Source organism: Corvus brachyrhynchos, unplaced genomic scaffold (assembly GCF_000691975.1).
Source record: "Corvus brachyrhynchos isolate BGI_N302 unplaced genomic scaffold, ASM69197v1 scaffold17, whole genome shotgun sequence".
In the NCBI taxonomy this organism is placed as follows: Eukaryota; Metazoa; Chordata; class Aves; order Passeriformes; family Corvidae; genus Corvus; species Corvus brachyrhynchos.
The window spans coordinates 15,872,657-15,895,588 of record NW_008240046.1 but is presented as its reverse complement, the minus strand read 5'-3'; the positions used below and the strand labels follow the sequence as shown (position 1 = coordinate 15,895,588).

The 22,932-nt window shown below is 36.6% G+C and overlaps 1 protein-coding gene across 5 annotated transcripts in view; it reads right to left on the bottom strand.

Moving 5' to 3' along the window:
* The window catches only part of ASB5 (ankyrin repeat and SOCS box containing 5), a 40,608-nt gene that overhangs the window by 13,329 nt on the left and 4,347 nt on the right, over positions 1-22,932 (bottom strand). The window contains exon 1 of one of the 5 annotated variants that reach the window (XM_008641481.2): positions 15,344-15,578. The exons of 2 other annotated variants lie outside the window; for them this stretch is intronic. In XM_008641481.2, the coding sequence (XP_008639703.1) occupies positions 15,344-15,539 (196 nt within the window). In that variant the 5' untranslated portion in view covers positions 15,540-15,578. Of the gene's footprint in view, positions 1-3,135; positions 3,414-15,343; positions 15,579-22,932 lie in introns of those variants that run through there. 2 more of the 5 variants (XM_008641482.2, XM_017744503.1) reach the window with 2 other exon arrangements.

Genomic DNA, 22,932 nt, shown 5'->3' with positions numbered 1-22,932 from the left:
CTGAACCTATATCAGAACATCTTACATTCATACTATTTTATAACTAAGGAACTAAAAAACAGAGTTTTGATACTTGAATTATAAAATCATTCTAACAGCTGATCTTTTTTTTCTGACTACTTAAACATTAGAGTGTACACTAAAAGCACAGTTTAGTTATGGTTATGAGAGCTCTGAGCTTTTGAAATTTCAGCCTTAGATAATAATAACTATGATCAGCCAAGAAACTTTTATATTAGATGATTGATCTTAAAACACATAGGTGCCAAAGCAAAGACAAGAACGGAATTTACTTTTAGGGACATTAAAAAATTAACCCTTTTTCCCTACCATTCACTGCATGCCTTCTAACCTTTGCATCAAACAGAAAAACATAGGGTATGTTTTTCCTGGGTACAAACTTCATGCATTCTCAGAACATCATTCATCTTGCACAGCTAAGGAGGCTGGGGCTTTGTGGAAGAGCACAGCATGTGACTGTGCTGTTAAATACCGGGGTATAACGCACTGGATGCTCAAATCAGTGTGGCACAGATAACATTTTGAGTATTTGGCATTGCACTTTAGCATACTTCTCACACAGAAATATGAGCCACTGAACTCTATAAAAAAGCCTAGAATAACACAACAGCGATTTCCAAACACAGCTTGCCTTGCTTCCCAACAGAAGCCACATTCTGCTACGTGAAGATGATGGCAATGACAATGGTAGGAGCAGCAGCGGTCACTGCTGGCTCTGCACTGGGCCTCGCACGCGTGGGAAGGAGTGTGTCAGGCCCCTTCTCGTGTCACATGAAGCACAGCCACAGCTCCACAGCCATTGCTCATGCACAGGTTGTTTTTTCCATCTTCTTGAAGCCTCAACAACTGTCTGGATATTTTTCTAACCAAAATTAGCTTGCAAAGTCTGTGTGCCCTAGATAGAATTCCAAGGTGTAAAATCACATAAACTTCCAAATTCAGTAATCTATTACATCCACACCAGGTTTGACTTGAGTAGGAGGAGCAACTGGTAATATTCTTTGACTGTTATTATTTCCTTGGACAAGTCACTAAAACAAAGCAAGGGTTTTTCAGTCCCCTTCCCAACTAAAAGGTGACAGAAAAGGCATATGGACATTCTGAGCTGAGCTCAGACTCTGGAGGATTTATGTCTGGAATAATTTTGCTCCTCAAACACAGTCTCAGCCTCAATCCATACTACAAGCAATTTTTCCCAAACTGTGCTGAGAATTCTCAGTATTTTCCCAGCCTGCCTGAGAGAGAATGCAGCACAGGGCCTAATCCCAAGCCTTATAAGCAGTAAGCAATTGTGCAGCAAAACTGGGCCCAGTGTGTGATTTTTGTAACATCCACAAGACTTTGGAGTTGGGGCCCCTCAAGCCAATAGGCTGAAGGCCTTTTCCCACTCTGACTGTCCTTTCACTCTTCTATCCAATATTATGATATATTCCATCTTTTGCATCACTTTCAGTCCATTTTCCAATCTATTTAATTACAGACTGCATTGCAGTATGACTTTCTCTTCCTTTGCTCTGCAAGGGTGCCTGCAGAGTCAAGTCAGGTTTGGATACCTCCATGGATGAAATAGGAAGGAAAGAAGCATCTTTCAGACTTGATAAAACATATACTTGTTATTCAAGTGAACTGCAACAGTCAGAAGCCTTAAGTGCAACAGAAGTCTCAGCACTTCAGGACGTCCATCAATAAATAGATATTCCCAGTGTGGCAATCACAAAGAGGCTCTAAGTAGCTAGACCCTGTTAAGATGGATTCTTCAGAAAATTTTAGTTTCCATATTTTACTTTGATTCTGAGAATTTCAACACTAGACAAATTATGGCTATTTCTTTGTGAGAGTAGCAAGAGAGCCTAATCTTCAACCATATAATAGAGTGGCTAGTACTAATGCTGATGAACTGTTGTGAAATTTCTTTTCAGCTGAGAGAGACTGTGCAAGTTCTTTTGGAAACTACTGACCTAACGAGCTACAATCACCATTAATAAAAGTTTCTTTAGGTCAGGAAATCTTAGCCCAAACAGTGAAAAACATGGGGGCAAAAGATGCTCTGCATATTAAAACTGATGAATAAATGCAACCATACAGTGTCATTGCATTCAAATGGTTACTTGGAAGAGAAGGAAACTGGTGCTTAAACTCTTGAATACTGCTTAGTTCTAAAACTGTCAATACAAGAAACCATCAAAGGTATTTTAAGAATAACTCTGATTTCTATAACATATAGCTATATTTTACATGGTAAATTCCTTTATGCACAACATATAAACTCACTCCCGTCTACTCCTTTCCTTGACTATTTTAACATCTCCAGTTTTTTATTTTATATCGTATTATCATGAATTTCAAGTTTGACTTCCTTAACGTTTGTTTCACTCTAAAACTTATGATATCATCAACACTAAATGGAATTATGATCACTCTTTAAAAAAAATTTCTCTTAAGACTCTTGCAATTATTCAAAGCTCCCTTTTACACACTTGGATTATGAAAAAAATATAGGAAAATATGGCACAGGCAATAGGAGTCCTAAACACTTCTAACAGAGTTTGCTCCTCATTGCTGAAAACGTCAGTGTTCAGAACTTAAATACCTCCTAAGTACTTCTCTACGGAAAGCCTTGCAATTATATCTTTGTCCTTAGTATCTTAGTACAGGACAATAATTCTGTCACCTGTGTTCATCTATTGCCTCCTATTTCAGCTATCTATAGACTCCTTACACATAAAGTGATATGTAAAGTTTACTCCTCCCCCTCCTTTCATTCCCTGGTTCCCCATAGTAAACCACTAACCTTCAGTATCCAGTTACCTTGTGACAGGACAGCAAAAGTCAGGGTAAGTCAAGCCTTAAACACTTGCATAAAACAAATAGGGCAGATAAACAAGAAATGGTATTTTAGATCAGCTGATAAGAGAGCAGAAAGAACGAAAATAGCCTCAGTACCCTTGTGTTAACCCATGCAAGACAATAAAGTGCCACTAACAAAAGCATGCATTTACACATCAGCTAGGAGAAAAAAAACCCACAAAAATCAGTTTTATAGCTATACCATCACAAACTGGGTCAGCTTAGCATATTTCAGTACCCGGTTTCTGAAATGGCTGCTATACTAACCTTGGCTGGTCAGAATACCCCAGCTAGATTTCCGTTTTGCAGGACACTCCCCTACACTTTCTAGGCGTCTTTTGGGGAGATTCTGGCTCCTCTGAGCAGCAGTGTTTGTTGTCATGATCTGTTTCTCGAGGAAAGCCTGTCTGTCATTGGTGCAGGTACTCTGGTCTGACGAACATCCACAAATGGATTTCTACTACCTTTTTTCTTTTTTCCTTTTGGTTTTTCACAAAGGATCTTGCTGTACCTACTGTAGAATGGCTACAACACTGAAATCCATTCAGTTACATTTACTAGCTTGGACTAGTGACTACGGAGTGGGGGAAGGGAGGGACTGCTCCAGCATTTTCTATTTTTAAAACAGAGAAAGAATCAGCTTAGCTACAGCATGAGTCTTAACTATTTACATGGTTTAAATGGAAAGAAGGTGTTAATTTTTTAATCATTTAGCACACAAAAAGAAACAGATTCTTAAAGCATAAGTATTCAAATACTTTGCTGCTTGAATACCAAGCAGCTTAAAACAGAAAACCAAAATTATTCTATCAGAATGGAAATTCTTTTAAGAATAGTAACAACAATTATTACTGCATCAGGTTTTGCTCATATGTAATGTGCAGTTAAGACTGATTTTAGAATTCAGGAGAATCCATGAAACTGTGAAGCACTCCTGGTTACCTGTGGTTTGTTTCTTGGGTTTTTTTAATAGGGGGCAAGTTATCCTATAAATGTCAACAGAAACTAAGTCCTGAATAAAAGCATGTTTTGACTAAAAAATAATGGTTATTTTGAAAGTCTGATCCCATTATGAAAGTAAGACTGTAGTCTTGTCAGAAGAGGCACAAGTCAATAGTTTTTAAAAAATAATAACAAAACCAACCAAATAGTGCTAGAATTTTTTGTTCTTTACCATGTATCAGATATCTGCAGAGAGAAGCAATCCAGGATAAAATTCCATCACGGTTAAAGACAGTGATTTCTCTGTAATAATAGCATGTTAAAATGCTGCCTTTATGTCCCTGGCATTTCTTTCTAGTATTTCCTCATTATGCTCTTCTATATATATAAAACTAGCCAGTTGTAAATTTTTAACAAGCATATCAACATTACTGAGTTTCACTAATACTACTTTTTTTAGGTACCTGACAAAATTTAATTCCTAAAATTCTGAAATAATACTCAGATATTTAATGAAACTTTCTATATCCCTCTTGGTTTTCTTTAAGAGAAAATCAGAGGCAAGATTATAGTTAGATAGGGTGAAGGGAAGAAAAAGGAGCAGCTGCAAATTTCACCTTGAAATTACTGCACATAAGAACTGCTGTACTTGGAATAGTGCTACACTCTTTACAGAACAGAAGCAGGTGGGCTACTGCTCTTCCCATGAGACAGAACAAAACAGCACTCTCACAGACACTAGGCTGCTTTCAGACAACTCTCTTCCTCAGGTTTTATCCAGCTGAATGAATCAGAATATCTCTGAGACTGAAATAAACTCTTCAACGTATCCAGCAATCAGACTCTGCATGTAAATCTGAAACAGAGCTTTCACAAAAGGGCTCATTATAAATGGGACATTATAAATGTATCACTTTAATACTAGAATTATGTGTTACTTTTTAGTGCTTTCTTCCAAGTAAATAAATACTGGAAGAGGAATTAACAGGCAAGCGTACTAGGGATACGTACACACATGCCTGTGCAGGAAAATACCAGCATTGTTCTCCTGTCAGAAATAAGCACTGACAGCTTTTGTACTTGCCATGGCTCTGAGGCTCATCTCAGTTCTAAATTTCCATTAGGAATGGAATTCCAGGAGTCTCAGAAGAAGGTGGTGAGGATCAAGATCAAGCAAAGCATCTGGAACTGCAGAGCAGGAATTGACATTGGTCTGGCAAGAAAAAACCTACATTTTTTTGTAGGAGTTTCGTGGGTGAGGTTGTCAGCTGAGAATGAATCTGTGTCTTTCTACAGGAGTGGTACAAACCTGGAAGTACTTCATACATATGCTTTCCACATTTATTCCAGCCTCCATTCTCTCTTACTAGCCTGGGAGGTGTGACTGGCAGGAGCAAGGAAACCAGCAGGTACACAGACAGCTGCCATGGCTCCAAGAGGCAGACCCCCACAGGAGTCAGCATCACCTGCTCTCTTGTCCAGACAACTGCACAGGAAGCAATGAGCTACCAATGCAGTTAGACCACTCCCAAAATCCTCCACCTTCAAAGCACGGCTTATAGGTAAAGTATCTTTATTCCATAGAGATATTCCATAGATGCTTGCCACTCATTGAGTTACTTTGAATACTCCAGAGGACATTAGTAAAATACACATTTTTGTGCTTTAAAGAAGGCAAAGCTTTGCCAGTTCAGGACTCTAGAAGGAACTTTTCACTAAATTCTGCTAGACCCAACCATTCATCCTCCAGGAAAAACCCATTAAAAAGTCCTATTAAAACAGTTCATAAATACAAATTCAAAAAAAAAAAAAAAAAAGGTAAAACATCATCAGAAATCATCTGAAATGATGTTCAAAATATACTTGAGATGAAGGAATGAACATGATTAAAACCATAGAGTAAGGCTGAAGACTGTGCTATTTCACTTCCACCTCTGACATGGAATTGCTTAATGAAAGTGAGATCCTTCTCATGCCAACCATCTATGCCCTGGGCTACATTAGCTACAAAATAAAATCAGTGTCCTTCAACTTCATTAGGCAATAAAACTTCTAACCCTCGAAAGTACAGAACTACCCAGGCTTAGTCCTGAGAGTCTGCTCTTCAGATTTTTTTTCTATAGAAGACACTCAAACACTTAGAAAATCTGCCCAAAAACCTATAACAGAAGTCTAAGTAGGTGTCCAAGCACATACAAAATACAGCTGACCATTACTTTTCCTGACTTGGCAAACAAGCAATTAGGGGCAGCATTTAGATTACAGTTACTCATGGAAGTTACCTTCAAAAAAGCAGCCAGGGAAGGGGCAGACACTACAGTCTGAGAGCAAGCAAACTAGAAGACTTTACTGATGAGTTTGGCATTCTGACCTAATTTAGCATACAAGCTTTAAATAAAGCACTATGTTACATTTCATTAATAATTAGTTCTGTTCAAATTTATAACCCAGAGGAAGAAGTGTTAAAGAAAACTTTCAAAATCTTTTTATTCTAGATTTTTGTCCAAAGAAATGTCAGTACAGTTTCAACACTTCCATGCCAGCACATAGCTCTGAGTTCAAAGGGGCAGCAGTCCTTAACAGGTGGGAATGAAAATAGAAGTACATTTTTGTTCCTCCCTTTCAGCGGGGAACTCATTCTGTTTTCAAGACTGTTTTTTATGTCAACAGAGATGCAACTGTGGTAAGACACAAAAAATGTGTTAATAAAAGCAACAATACCAAAACCCCCTTGACCTTTCAACACATGATGCAGTCCAATGCACTACAGTCCAAATTACTATAACAATAATTTGTCTTAGGAAAATTTGGACAAAATTGTACCATTTTCAAATGTCATAGATGAGTATTTTGTGTGCAGCCCTCTCAAACCAGCAAACTGATGACCCACCTTGCTTCCCAAATTGTTCTGTACTTTCAGGTTACTCTGTTTTTATGACCAGGATTATTATGGGGCCACAGTGACTGCATGGAACCTGCCACACTAAATTCTGGAACAGGACTAGAAACTGACTCTTCCTGCTCATGTGATCCACACCCTGCAACCATGAAGCTGAAATGACAGACAGGCTCCCTGTGGCTCAGTGCCAGTACCCCAGGAGTAGCCTGTCATTTGACATAGCCAGAAACGAACCAGAAGAGATCTTGAACATTCTTTCCTGTAGGAGATGCCAAGATGAAGCAAATTTTAGAAGAATTGATGAGCTGTGGTTACTGACAAAAACAGAATCCTACAAGGCCACAGTGGTGTCACTGTTACATCCTGTAGTGCCAGCTCAAGGCCAAGGAACTTAAATGCACCATAAAAGTACAGGGATAAAGCTCTAAGAGCAGAACAGAGAAAGGCCTGGAATAACTTTTCATTTGTTTGTTAAACAGATTCTTGTATCAAGCCATACTTCATGGCAAGTATGGTGGTGATCTAAGTCATTAGCAGGCAACCAGAAGCTTAGGCATTATCCAGGTGTCACCAATCAGCCCTCTTGACAAATACCAGCAGATATGTAGATAATGCTTTAATGGTCACTAGTTACTTAAGCATAAAATGACATTTCTTTACACCATTTTAAGCACTAAAAAAGTCTATTACATACTCTTAATACAATCTCATCACTGTTTCTTAGATGGAAATCCAAATTAGTAGTAGTAGTAGTATTTGATGATGAATGATGATGTTAGCAACAGCATGGTTGGATGGCAAGTAATTTTCCTACCTCTTCCCCTGAGATTTTTACAGCTGTTACACCTTGTATCCTTGAATGCTGGGAACAATAACTTAAGGTTAAAAAAATATTTAAACTTCTGTTATGACAAAGGCTTTGTCTCAGGCCTCCCAGAAGTCAAATACGGAACAATGATACATTTATCACATTTCTTGGCTTGTGGATTTGCAACGTGTAACTGCCAGACTCTTCATGCAGACAGGCAGCATTAACATAGAATATTTGCTAATATGTAAACTAAACAAAATCACAGAAGTCATGTGGCTGAGCCTACGCAAATCATTCACCAAGCAGGCCTGCGCTTCAGATATTGACAGAAAGACACACACAGGCATGAAACCAGTAGTCAGCATAGGAATGGAAAAGGGCACCCCAGAGAGACTCTTCAGCCAATTACGGTGAAAGAACAGCCATAAAGAGATTGTATCTGTTGCCAGAAAGACTCCAGACATGGCAGAGGGCAACATCCACTAGTGCAACAGATGCAGCATGCCACAAAGGATTTATGGCCAACCAGCCAGCATGGCTGCAGTCATGAGCAGAGCTCAGTACTTAGGCACGCAATGCAATTCCCCCCAAGCCATCATCATCTAACTGGCAGCAGTTCACTCGCTGTTTGCCTGCATTGCGAAAGTTTAAGAACATCCCCTACGAGAGTGGAATGTGAATAGCAAAACCCTGGCCATAAGAATCCTGTGGCTGAAGGAAGGAACATCAGCTTCAGGGAGCTATGCTATTTTGGTCTTCCCCTGTTGCCATATGCCCCACCAAGGCAAAAAAGACCAGTGCAGGTGGTAAAACTGAGCTTGCTCTGAGCCAATACTGCAGTTTTCTACATACTCCCTTTAGCACCAGTTCTCTTTAAAGCCTTTTAGAGATTTTGCTCCAGGATTGCCTTTCAGTCTTATTGCTATGCACCTTTAAAACCCCAGGTTATAAGCTATATCAGAGTTCATAATACTAATTTTGTACTTGTATTATTTCATAAGCTTATTATTCATTTAACACAGAAAAATGGAGAAATCAATTGATGCAGGTTATTTCCATGTGAGTTTAGAGTGCACACTCCAAGCAAGTGTATGGGACCTAGGTTGGTGACAAGTTAAGGTCCATCTTCAGGAAGAAATACATTTCAAGGAGGCACACCATTTCAAGGAGGAAACCAACCAAAATATGCAGCTGGTGGACCTCAAGGAGGTCCTGAAAAACACAAAAGAGTAAAAAACCCCCACAAACAAATCCACATGTAGGCTATATCAGTTTCTTTCAGGGAGGCAAACATGCAAACATGCTCCAGCATGTGTATTCACTAGAAGTTTCTGTAGCCTCAGAAATTTTCTTTAAGATGAGGGATGTAAAAAATGTAAAATTTGAATTAAAAGTAACATGCTTGCCAACAGGTGTTCCTGCAAATAAGTCAGAGCTCTGGCCGTGCTGATTTAGCTGTATCACATATCTCTGAGCAAAACCTCTTTAAGGTAGAATACGTACTTCAGAAAAGAATGGTTCTGAGATTTGTCTGACATGTGGTGTCATTTTCTTCCTTCAAAGCAAGTATCTTATTGGCTTTATTTTGAAGTATGACTCTTCTTTGGCAGTCATTTTCCAAAATAGGCAAAGTTATTTGACATAAAAGAGAAAGTGATGAGCTCCATCTAAAAAGTCCCCCCTTCTAAACTTTCAAAAAAGAATATTCACACTATCTTAAGCATTTTTACACCATTAGCTTACGTGCTGCAAATGAAAAACAAATGCTAAATGTGGTGCCTTACACCAAGTGGTATGGTGAATAGGTATGCCATACAGTATTCCTATCATTGCTAAATGAATCTCTATTGTATCCAGGAAACTAGGAGAGGTCTTGGGTGGCTTTTATTAATAGAACTGTGATCTCTATGGAATGCAAGTTGAGAAAATGCCTCATGCCTGTCTTCCCTACCTAACAACTGTTGCTGAGTGGCATTATCAATTGCAACTCGTTAGGATAAAATAAAAACGAAAACTTTGTTCTAATCATTCACTACAGTTCAAAACATGATCAAGCCTTCCAAACAGTGGATCTCTGACAGTGAACCACAGCATTATTGACTATTTATGAGCTGTATTTTAAGGACTGGTTTCTAGGGACTACCCAAGTAGTGTACAAAAAGAAAAGGAAACAGAAAACTTCATAGTATTTACCAGTTTCTGGAAGAAGATGGAGACTCCAGTTCTGAACTACCACAATCCTGTTGATGGCTTAATTTAGCCTAACTAGGAGCAGCTAGGGTACTGAGCTTTCCTACCATGCCTGACCAAGGCAGATACAGCAAAGATGGGTAGCTTAGAATTTGCTACAGTCATTCAAGAGTACACTTTTTTAAGCTTAGAAGAAACCAGGGCATATTCACCTCTCCTGTTCTGTAAAACCAGTATGTATTTTAAGAAGTATACTATAAACACAATTTCTGGTAACTTTCACTTACACAGTTATTCATAAAGTGAAAGTTTATACAAATTTTTGTGAAGAGAATCGACATCATTAAAAAATAGAATATTTAAGACAAATCATTTTACATTCTCAGAACTGCTTAGCTTGCCTATCAGACCCCAGGTATCTGTATATGTACATGAATAGCTGTTTGTTGTTTACGTTAACCTCTGCAAATTTATTTTTTTCATAAGAAGGTTCCTCTCTATCACTTTCTGCTTGCAGCTAAATATATTTTGACAATTACTGAGTAACACATTTACTTTTGATAAAACAGACACTTTTTTCCCTTATAAAAAGGTTTATGAGTGGGAACTATGCTTCCTTCTAAAAAGTTATCTGTAGTAACAAAGTATAGACTCTTCCATACAAACTGAGATCTTACCAGTATTTGTTGGCAGAGTTTATGTCTTACAGACCCAAAACATCTGATAATGTATTAACTCTTTAGATTTGATACATAAACTTTGAATCCACCTCATACCACAGCACCACTACCTCACCCTAAAGCAACTGAACTATAGAACTCATCTGAAGCTCCATCCAACCCAGTGCTCATACACACAGAGCACTTTCATGATACGACCAGTTATAGCAGGAAGAGTCTAAAAGTTGCTTTTGACCCTCCAGTGTTTATCCAGCAACAGCTGTACAAAAGGCTGAGTTGTTAGCTCTTCACAGATCTGGAAATACCATGAGAAGAAATGCTACTGTGCAGATCACTGTCATTACACATAGTCTGCTAAGGAGCTAAATATACCCAAAGTTAATTTTCAAGTTAGTTTATTCTTGTATATCAGTTTGTAGGGCACAGAATTTTAAAATGGAACATATACTTGCTATGACTCTATTCATTAAGAAAGCAATTAATAAAATGTTGACCTCTGCAAAATTTCAAATGCAACGAATATGTAAATGTTCACTTCAACACAATAAATAAAGAAACACTAGGCACAACAACCTATTTACAACACAGCTCTAGTCCCTGATTACAAGGCACTTGGCTCCAAACAACGAATCAGTCCCTTTCAAATCAATGAGGCAAGTGTATATGAGTGTTTACAAAATTGGCGCCAAAGTTAAAAATAACCCACCAAATGGGACCTTTATAATAGAATGGATCCCCTTTTCATTTAATTTTTTATGGTAGTAATACCACTGACTTCATTAAAAAAAAGAAAGAGTTCAACTCTAATAGCTTATTAGGACACAGGTCTTCAATTCACTTTAAGCAAATGTAAAACACTGCAGAATTCTGTCCTGCATTTGGTGCTATTCAGGCTCTTAACACTGTGAACAGTAGAATAATGTATTTATTTTTATGCAAGCAGTAGATGATACTAATCTGTAGATGCTACAGCTGCTCAGAGGGAAACAATTCAAAACAGGCAAGTAAAATGGAGAAATTGTCTGATACCAAGACAGCATGAAGTTAGCTGAAGGCCAGTACAAAGGACTGAGAGAGGAAAAAGCAAATGCACAGGATAGTGACTTTGTTTTAACATGAAGTTTACAGGCTACAGACTCTCTCCATAATACGTTACTGCTGAGGGGGCAGCATCATTCCAGGAGGTATTACATAGGGTACCATATACATGGCATGTGACACAAGTGTTCCCCTTGTATACAACTAATAGTTCCCCTGGTTACACTAATAAAGTCTCAGCTGGAGCATTCAGTTTAACATGGGAAATTAGACATCAGTAAAGACGTCTGTAAACTATGTACAAACTGGCACAAGTGCAAAGGAGAGCAACTGCAATAACTCCAACTGCTAGAAAATTAAGACTTAGGAGGACAGACTAAGTTAAATCCTTTTTACATTATTCTAGAAAAGAAAAAAAAAAAACCGTAGAAGCAGGAAAATGCATGATAATAGTCTTTGAATTGATTAGTTTTCATATGTAGAGAGAAACAACCATATTTCACGTATTTAGTTTGCAGAAATAAAGATTTAGGCCAGTCTTGGGGGAAGTGGGAAGCAGTCTAGTGATGAGAACAGTAAAAACTGCAATTGGTTGCATAAGGATGCTGCAAAAATCACTATTACTAAGCATTTTAAAAACAGGTTAACCAAACTTTTGACAGATAACTCATGTATATTTGATCCTAGAGCATTCAATTTACCTCTGAAGGTACCTTTCACCTATACACAAGAAAAATTTTACTCAGACATCATTTCCACAAAAAAATTAATGTGACTTATAATTAGTAGAGCTTTTATATGCACTTTTTTGGTCTTAGCTGATGCTGAACACTGGTCTAGTTCCTATATTTCAATGCCACATAAACAGTATAATAATTTGTAATTAATTATTGTGACGCTATCCAGCTGTTCACACACTTGAGATCCAAAGGATAGATGGAGTGTAGATTGCTGACTATTGAAACTGAAGAGAAAGTATTCCCAAAAAATTAAGGACCCATTTCGCTACTAACATGCAGCAACAAGACCACACAAGGCAGATGACACAGGTCTTCACCTGTCTCCTTATATTTAATAAAAAGAACAAGTGACAAAGCAAGTCAGCCTTGAAATGTATGATCCCTAGGCCTCAGTTCCTGAACTGACCTCTATCCCTTCAGTTTGGCAAAAGGAGTTCCACCAAAAGCTACTGCTCAGTACTTGAAACACCCTCAATTATACAGACTTCATAAAAGAAAGGCTTATTTTAATTCAAGGGGTCAATTTAGCAAGTATGAAATAATGCCTGTGCCTAGTAGTACATTATTGCCAAAGGTTCTTTTTTCTTCAAAATTATAGCACTCTGTCCTAGCCAAGCCATTATAATAGAAATAAATAATTTTTTGTTATTAAAAGCAAACCTAAAATACCAGTGCTAACAGAATTTTGAGAGTATGTAATCAGGTTAAAACTAGAAAATGAAAAGAAACATTTCCTCTAATTTGAATTACTTATTGAAACACTATAAACTTCAGTTAGCTAATGATAGATGTTGGCCTAATTTTCTGTTTTGGTGGTTCTTTGTGTTGTTTTTTTTCTGCCAAGGTTTTTCTGCTACTTGAGAAAAAAGAATGGATAACTAATCAGAAGGATACTCAGTATTTAGTTTTATAATGTAATGTTTCAAGCTGTTTTCATGCTTCATGTTACTTTTTGTACATCTTTTAGATGCTACTTTTAACAGGATATTTTGTTACATGGTATTATATAAACACCATGGAGGCATCCCTGTATTTCACCAACACCAACAAACCAAATCCCACAACACAGTGTGAGTTCAGACACTAGCATGCCTCCTTCTACAGACATCGAACTAAAGTACTGAAAAGATAAGATAAAATAATAATTTTGAGAAGAATTATTTGCATCCCAAAGGAAAAGGATTGCTGCTGTCATTCACAAAAAAATGGATGAAAAGCAGATTATGTAACACTAGCTGAACATGTGCTTACAACTGTTTCAAATCTAGAACCAAACACTGCAAGCTGGACAGTGAAAAATGAAGACACACTGATGTTGAACTGCAAAAAGTACAATTCAAGCACAAAATAGTTGCATTAACTATTTTCTTTTAATAAACCAAGCAGAAAACTAGAAACTCTACCATATGTTTGATTCTTTAAATCAATAAAAACCTCTGCTACCTGACCAAAACAGTAACCTGCAAGAGTGATAGATTTCAATCTTTTGCATGGGCCAGCTACTAGAATGCTTAATAATACATTTTTTTAGGTATAATAGATGAGACTTTTGACAAATTACTGAATTACAGACTCCTGGGTTCAGCAACAGGTAACACTGTAGACACTATTTTACTCTCCACCTTGATGTATGTTATTCATTTCCCTGCAATTCTTCCCAAGTCTCTTTGCTTCTTTGCCCGGCTTGTGTGTCAGTCTTCCTAAAATGAGCTGCCTTAAAGATGGCCAGCAGTTTCTGGCAAAAATTCCAGATTTCAAGTAATGCCTTCCCCATTCTCTGCAAGTATTCCTGCCTGTGCTCTTCCTATCCTACTGCAGTGAATATATACATACATACACACACTCTCCCACCCATATATATCTGCACATACACTCACACACAAACACACACATGCACAGCAGTTCAAATGGTGTTATTAACGGGTTCAGATGTAAAAACCCCGGGTTTCAGAGATTGTGCAGAAAACACATGATATAAACCCATCTCAAGTAAATCCTCTGCAAAGTAAGCTAATTCCTGCTTTAGGATTTAAGCCTCTCTTTCTGGCTTGCAAATTTTAATGCCCTTACACAAAATGTCTAGCTTTAGTCCCAACATAGAAGACTGAAAGAATCTTTTGAGTTTGAAACTGTTTCTGGCTCATTTCTATAGTTTCTCACTTTATGTTTCACTTGGGCTACTTCTTCACATTCGTGGTACTTAGGGATGAGTGGTAAAGGCAGTAAGAGGCAAGACAAGTCTTCCTGTTCCACTGCCTAACTCAATTTGATGTCATCCCAGAATACAAGGAACAACAATAAAGACAAGTGAGGTAGCAGGAATCCCAAGCTGAGCAAAATCATGGTCCAGTCACGTACCAGCACACCACAATTTAGAAGAAAGAGTGTTCTGTAATGCAAAATGCAGAATTGAATGAAAATGGTACCTCATTACAGATGAGCTTGGGGCAACAGTTCTGCTGAAGTTCTGCTTGCAAGAACAGAAAAAGGAATTTTCACAAGAGCTTTCAACCCAGTAAAATTTGAAAGGTTTCCACAGAGATGCCCAAAACCTGGCCCTGACAAAGGGTTACTAAGGTTCCTGGTATGTACCAAGATACAACTTATTCAAAGTACATGAGGACTATATCTTCTCAAATAAATTAATGTAAGAAAATTTTACCTATATCAAGAAATAATTTTCAGAAATATTTGGACTAGTTTCACTAGAATGGTGCAAAATAATATTCTGATATTTCATATGCCAAACATGGAAAATTTCAACTATGCATGGTAAGCTGGGAGTTTACCATTAGGAGCTACTAGGAAAATAGTCCCAGATTGGGAAGTATTCAGCAACCTTATTTATATACAGCCATCCCAAATATAGGCCTCTCTCCTAACAGAACACTAGCTATGATACTTCAGTTTTATTCTGAACTTAATGTTAATCTAAAAATTAAAAAATAAATTTTAAAAAACTGAAAAAAAAAAAACCAAACCAAAAAAGTCGCATAATCTAACAACACTCCTACAGATAATTTTTGTTATACAAAACACAGCAACAACTACAGAAACAAAACCCACTCACACATATAATTTGAAAAACTGAATGTAAATGAGGTTAGCAGGTAAGTAATTACCTGAACAACAAAATCCCCAAACAGTAGTGATAACATAGTATGTACAAATATACCTTGTCCTTGAGGAACTCCATAAAATTCAGCAGCTATCCTTGCTGCTTCCTTACGGTTTCCTTTCACAATGTAGAAATGACTAAGTATAGCAAGACTGATCTTCACAAAAAGTTTAAAACAAAAAAGTGAGAGTATAGTAAAGTAGACATTGGATAACTGCTGTGCAAAAGGGCGACTTTCTTCTATGACAGTCATTGCTGCAGCAAAATCTCTGTCAGTGTTTGGGTCAGGCTCTCGAATGTGTTGATAAGATCATATGGCTCCAGCCATGCACTCTTGGGAACAACTGGTCCCGAGGAAAGAAAATATCAGCTGGTCATGATGCCTGCTGCTCAAAATATGACGATTATTTATACTGTACATAGCATTGAGTTCACTACCGCTCTTGCTATCATGTGGGACAGCAGGTTCCAAGATCCTGGATTGTACTTGTTCCACTTAAAAGGTCTGTTGCATTCCAAATTCTGCATTGCTAACTCATTTATTTACATGTTTAAAATACATATTCAAACATACTATTGTAAAACTCTGCAATTGTACTGAACCAGGTAACTCAGATAATCTGTTTTTGCTACAATATGTTCTGCTGCTGCTTAAGTACAATTGCTCTTTTCTGATATTTCATTTTATGTCAGACTAATACTTCTTCCTTAAAAAACTAGAACCATATCAGTAAATAATTGAAGTACACATTAATATATAAACAGAGATTTTATATACACCAGCTTTGACAGTCTCTCATTATTTTGCTCAAGCTGAATGAAAGTATCTAGTATACAAAGACTTAAGCACTATATGAAAACAGGTGATAAGAATCAAACATCTAGATATTTTTATGCATAAGACCTTGGAGCATCTAAAATTAAATTAATTAAAATGCAATGATAAATATACAACATGGAAAATTTCTAATAGTTATGATACGCATTTCACTGTGCTGCATCATATTACTTTAAACCTATGACAGGACAGGCTTTATTTGTTGGCCAGCTTTAGAGAAGGGAATCTAAATTCCTCAGATATTTTAAGAAATAATGTGCTTTTATACCATAAAGTTATTACTCACAGTCATCAGCAGTCACTCACAAGTTGTTCCATTAGTGTGAGTAATTGCTCAGTAAATTGTGAGTTGCAACATGACACAAACTGAGGAGCTTCATGACAGAACTAGATTTCTAAGTGAACTATAATCCTAAAATAAAGAATCATGACAGCACAAGAAAGGGTCCTGCTCTAAACTTTTATATTTCCTTTTAAATTAAAAAATAGTGTCTTGAATTATAACTTAAAATACTCTACCCAAAGTAATCCTAAACCTTTCTATTCTACCGTGTATTCTTGTTTGGTGATCAGAAAGAAACATTTTAGAATGTTGGCAACTGTCCATCAGGAAAAAAGGGTACGATCCAAATGTCACTGCATCCACAGATCACCCTGACTTCCATGAACGGTATAGCAGATTAGGTACTAAAATACAAAATCATATTTCTGAAAGGAAAGTGGAAACAATAAGGCACCTCTTGTCATCTGACTCTAGGAGTAATTTATTAGAGTAATTTATTAAATTTATTAGAGAAACTGTAATTTTTTTTCTGGAAACTACATTCAAACAAACCTATATAAATGAAGAAAAGACAACGATAAAAGGAAATGTTCTTGGAAATAAATAACAAGATTTTTAACAGACAGGAAGTTAATTGTGCTTATCTTGAGAGAAACAGGCATTAGGTATTTTTCTTTGAAAAAGATTTAATCCACTTAAAGTCAACCATAACTAGAAAAGGCAATTAAAAAGCAGTTTACATTGTAAACTACATTTGTTGGTAAAAAAATATATGCAATTTTTTACTAAATTTAATTTATAGACATTTTCTCATCCAGACAGAATAGGTACTGCTTTCCTCATACCATTATTAGAAGCGGGAATGAGCACTTAAAATGCCAAATGAAAATCCCTTTTTATATTTGGCACATTGTTATCTGACACTGAATTGAGGTGTCATGTTTTCCACAAATATAAAAGGCATTATGTTCTGAGCTACCACTGCCAATTTCTGTTTCAATCATTAACAGAAATAGTATTTTCCTCAGTAACACACCCAATATTGGAATTTCTTACTTCTTCCATATTTGTACTAGTATTATTAAGCTTAACTTGATCAGTCCACAGAATTCCCCAGCCATCTTATGGACCTGTTTTACAAATTTACCATGCAGAACAAGAAAAAACCATAATTATGTTATAGAAAGCTTTTTCTTTCTTACAGTGTTTTACCTGACCCATTTTTCCTGATTTCATATTGTGCAATCTAGCACCTGCTTTCTCTTAGACTTCTCCCACATTTTGTTAACTTACAAAACAGTCTTTCTTTGTAGAGGCAAAACTCTGAGCAGCAAATACCATAAATAACAGCTGAAGTTAGCAGTACTCAGAATTCATCTTCCCCTTACAATAATGTTTTCTGCTCCTTACAACTGCAGTAGAGAAATCACAAAATAAATTTCTCAATTGTTGGATAGTTTTCTTCAAGTTGAATTTTTCTGTTAAGGTTCAAAAAAAGTAAATTTAAAACTACAATAATAAGGCTGTGCATGCAATTACTATTTTGTAAGCGATGTTTCAAATAATGTCATGGATTTGTAAAACTGCTTTTAGGAACAACATGAAAATTGAGCAGGAAGGTTATTCCTGTATCAAAACTTGCCTTCCGTCCTTTAAAAAATTCCCCTCACCAGTAACAAACTACACTAAGATGAAAAACTACATGAAATCATGAGTTTTGAGAATTCTGGTTCACACATACCCATCAGAAGCTGGGAAAATTACTCTCATAATATTTCCTCATTTTTTAGAGCTCTATAACTCTAATGTGTCAGCTTAGCTGGAAACTCTCCCAGCCACACGGAACCAAGTCCATCCTAATCTAAGTCTACTAAAGTGCTACAGAAATTACCATTACAGCTTGTTGGCAAAGCCATGCTACAAGGCACCCAGTCACGAAAACTGAGCAACTGCTTAGAAGTTAACACCCACACAGCATTTTGGGAGAACCAACAATGTGAATGCTGAGACCTGAACACAGAATAGCTGAGAGGAGGCCCATGCAGACTGGGAAAACCAGTTATCCAGACTGGGAAACAGAAAGCTACAGCTGTTGTAAGGGAAATCAGAAAATAGAAGCATAGGTAAATAAATAAAGGATCTGACAGTCAGTGCGATGCCATGAAGGACTGTAAAAACGTGGGATGTAAGTGCCCCAATTTTCTATTGCATGGCAATGTGAAGTAACTGGAGTCAGATATTGCAGCACTGCAGAAAAATGAGAGCTTCCAAATGGAAATGCACCATATGTAACAAATGTATAATATTTTAAAGATATCAAAACACTTAAAAAGAGCAGTGGCTTAATCTGGATATTTGCATTTCCCATGTAGTTTTGACTTTTGGGAATGAAATTTCTTGGCCTCATTTCCTCACTAGTAAAATGGGAGTATTCTGAAGATAACTTCATTGCTGTTAAAAAATCACTCAGATATCCTGGTGAAAAGAATACTGAAACTAATAAGGTATCTAATAATTTTTTATTTTAATATAAAATTCAGATTACAAAGGTAAATAAAATGATATCTTGACTGTTCATTCACTTAATGTCGACAAAAGAGATAGGCTGTAAAATTGTTTTAGCATCTAGGGTTTTACCATAGCACACAAGAAAATGGCAACAAGCTACATTGCAGATTAACGATATTTTGATTTTTATTTTGTTTAAGAAGATAGAAATACTGTGACAGACAAGGATACCCCTACCTTGACATACTAACACTTTCCCAGCAAATAAAACAAGAACAATGTAATGATTCCTCTGATATGCTTCCCCATTTCCAGAAAAAGCCTATTTTAATTTTAAAACCACTTAGGAAACTTTAAATGCTGGAATTTATGGTCTTAGAGTTCCCTTTTAATGTAGCTTGGTCAGTTATCATTTCTAAAGAACATAACCTGTATAATCAACATAGCAATACTGTTTATGATGACTATAAAGTGGTTCATTTCAAACTCCAGAGCCCAGACAAAGTAGCCTGGCCTTTAATGCTGTGCTGCATAGCAGCCAAGTGCAGAAAGAAAGTATTTAGCAGTGGCACCTGTTTGTGCTAATTCAAACTGTCCAAAATCTAGTGTACAATTTACTCTCAACCTAACAAAGTAATTCTTAGAAAAAAGACCAACTATGCTTATCATCTATGATTAATTGCATAACCACATTCATAAACTATTTTATTCTGATAATTTTTCATCTATGCTTTAGAAGACTGGTGCATTTAATTTTTAGTAAGGCAAGATATGCAAGAAAATTAACACAACTGATAGAATATTTAGTCTTTGAAGGCATTTTTTTTAACACTAAAGACTACAAAACCCTTAGAAATATGATTTCTTTACAGCACATGCTGTGTTGTTGCTTTGGAAAACATACTTCCTTCTATTTAAATTTTTTAAAGTAATATATTTAAACCAGATGACAGAAGATGTAAAAGAGTAATTATATTCACAGCACAAATTCCATTACAGTTAGTCCTAGTAGTTTTCTTCAGTATTTTGGAGATGCACATAAATGTCTGAAAGTGAAAATGTTTTTTTAAAGATGAGGTATGCAATACAGTACAAGGAATTCTTTCATGTGCGTGTCTTTCTCCACATATAAGAGTTAGCTAAATATACACACGAAGTTGATACTCATCCTGGTTCTGAAACTTCTGTCTAATAACAAGTATAACAGAAGATTGTAAGATACCAAGCAGAGGAACAGGAACTCTTAGGTGCTTTGAAGAATTTATTATTTTAAACATTATGGACAACCAAAAAGGAGAAATTTCTAAAGCAATGCCCTCAGAACGAGTTTAAAATAAAATCAGTAAGAAATCGAGTTCTAGAACTGAGTTTCTGTAAGCATACAATGCTTCATGAAGGAATCAGAAGAAGAGAAGCATGAGCTTCTAAAAACCAAATGTCTAATTCAGCATGAAAAATTACCTGCTTAGTGACCAGCTGACTTGTATTTTAATGAGTGTATGAGATGCTAATCCTCAAAATTTTACCTGACTTACCTAAAGCTACTGAATGTTGTTTATGTCATTTCCTCCTTGATCTATGTTCAGCAATTTTTTCTACTATTTTATATTCAAAGCATTTGAACTGAAGAAATCTAGACTCAAACAAACATCTTTAAAATTTATTTCCTCTTTATGCAAAATGTTACATCGAATTAAAGACAAAAAAAAGGCATTCATACAATAAAACAATCTTCCAAAAGTACTATTAAATGTTCTTTTTATTAATATCACTCCTAAGTTACGTATATTATGCATTTATACTTAGGCACAGAAAATAAACCCAAACAAGTCACATTTACCTGAGAGCTACAAGAAATTTAGAAGCTGGAGTGACTGGAAAACATCAAGCAGCTGCTGTGTCCTTTTCCAAACAGGAACTCAAGCCCATTAGCACAACACAATTACTACTCTTTGTAAAATAGGAAGAGGTGGCTGAAGTACTGACTTTGTGCTATGGTTTTAGAGGAATGAAAAGACAAAAAATGAGAAAACACAAACTTTTTCATCCAGAAAAGACGAAACTTGGTTCAGATCTCAACTGCTTTTTCACTGCACCCCATTGCTATCCTTAAGAACTCTACGGAATTACTTGAGCATCATGACAAACCCATATTATCAGCACAAAAACCTGAGAGTTGTGTTGCCAACTGAAACAGACACAACTCTGTAAACCAAACAAATGAAAGGCCCTCATTTTTTTACAGCTTTTCTTCCTGAGCACCAAGTCTACCCAGGATCTACACAAACCATGCAGCATGACGTCATAACTCATAACCAAAGTTATGTTTAATTCAGATTTCTGCAGTTCTCATAATTCCTGCTAATATCCTGATAACCCAGCCCAAGACTTTAACCAAAAGTCTGTTTCAAAATACAATGCAATGACATCTTTAGTGGCATAACAGGGAAAAATGAGACTGTCTTAAAACACTTCTCCTCTTGTTGTGCTCTGGCTCTTGACACCCATTCTACTAAACCAGTTACACATTTAGACACCATTTGTCTTCTCTAATAATGAAACACAACAGCTCCTTTAAAAGAGCATTAATGCACAAAAATGTTTTGTTTTATATATACTTTCTCTCTGTATTTTGGTGTAGCACATTATTTCCATGGGTTCTCGAACTGCTCTAGAAAGTTCAAACTTATGCCTTTGGGTGGTAGGGTGGTACTTTTTTCCTCCAGTGTACTAAAATCATTGGTCTGACACAGTTTAGGCTCTATACAAATCAAGTTATTGTGGAACATGAATGACGCAACCTTTCATTTGCAACATCATGAAAAGATTGCTTATTCTACTGCTAACTCTTAATGAGTTCAAAATTATTTAATTGAGGTGTTTTGCCTTTCCTAGTAGTTGAAAATACTACTCCTATCTTAGAAAACAATTCTAGTATACAGACTTGTACGTCTGGATTTCCAGAGAATGGAATTACTAGTCAAGGATTAAATATCAATCAGTATCTCTACACATAACAGACATTCTCCATATGACATGCATTTAAAAGCATAAAAAGTAATTCAGATATTTAAGTGATTATGAAATTCTAGTTTTCTAACTTTCTCAGTTCTTGAAAAAATAACATAGTAATCTTAAATCTGTATCCCTTTGTTATACACCACTGGATAGCTGCTTCCCGTAATGGGGGTAGATGCTCCTTCAGCTACAAGTCCAATATCAACAATCCTGCTGTCAGCCACATTATCACATGAGCATGCTTGATCTGCTTAACCAGTCCATCTAATCACTGACAGCAAAGTTCCACCCAGCAGGGAAGCAGGTATGATCAATGTGCTTACAAGTAAATTCAATCTGAGTTCTGCTAGAAACATAGTAAGTTTATTTACAGTATTTGTTGCAGTCCTCTTTGGATAACTAACATAACTCAACTATTAAGAGCATTACAGAAGATTCCAAAATAAGTCATGTGTGCACTTAGAGACATTACTAAACCCAGAAACGTGTCAGACAGCAGGCACACACAGCCTGCTGACAGACACACTCTAGCAAATCTTGCCCCCAGAAGTTTAAAAAGTTACCACCTCCAGCTGCCCATTCCATTCCTCAGCTAAAGGTTCCTGCCCCTCTCTCTCCCTTCCTGGAAATCAACAGGAAGGAATGTGTATTGATACACTCCTCAGTTCAAAATCCGGCAGTTTAAACTGTTGGTAAGTTAAAACTAACCTGTTGGATTTTACACAGAAAAAACCACTCACACCCACTCCTTAGAACCCATGAAGTGGGTTGAAATGAAATGACATGACCGGAAAAAGAAACATGACATGACCCCCCGGAACATGAAATGAAATGACCCCCCGGAAAAAGTCGTAGCAAGCGAAGAGGGGAGAGCAATGTCAACATGCACATAATCGCTGCCTCTTCGTAAGGATACATCTTTGATGGCCTTATGTACTGATACAGCTGTATCAGCAAAACTCAGGAAGAGTCTCCTCATTTTGTACATATTTCCCTTTG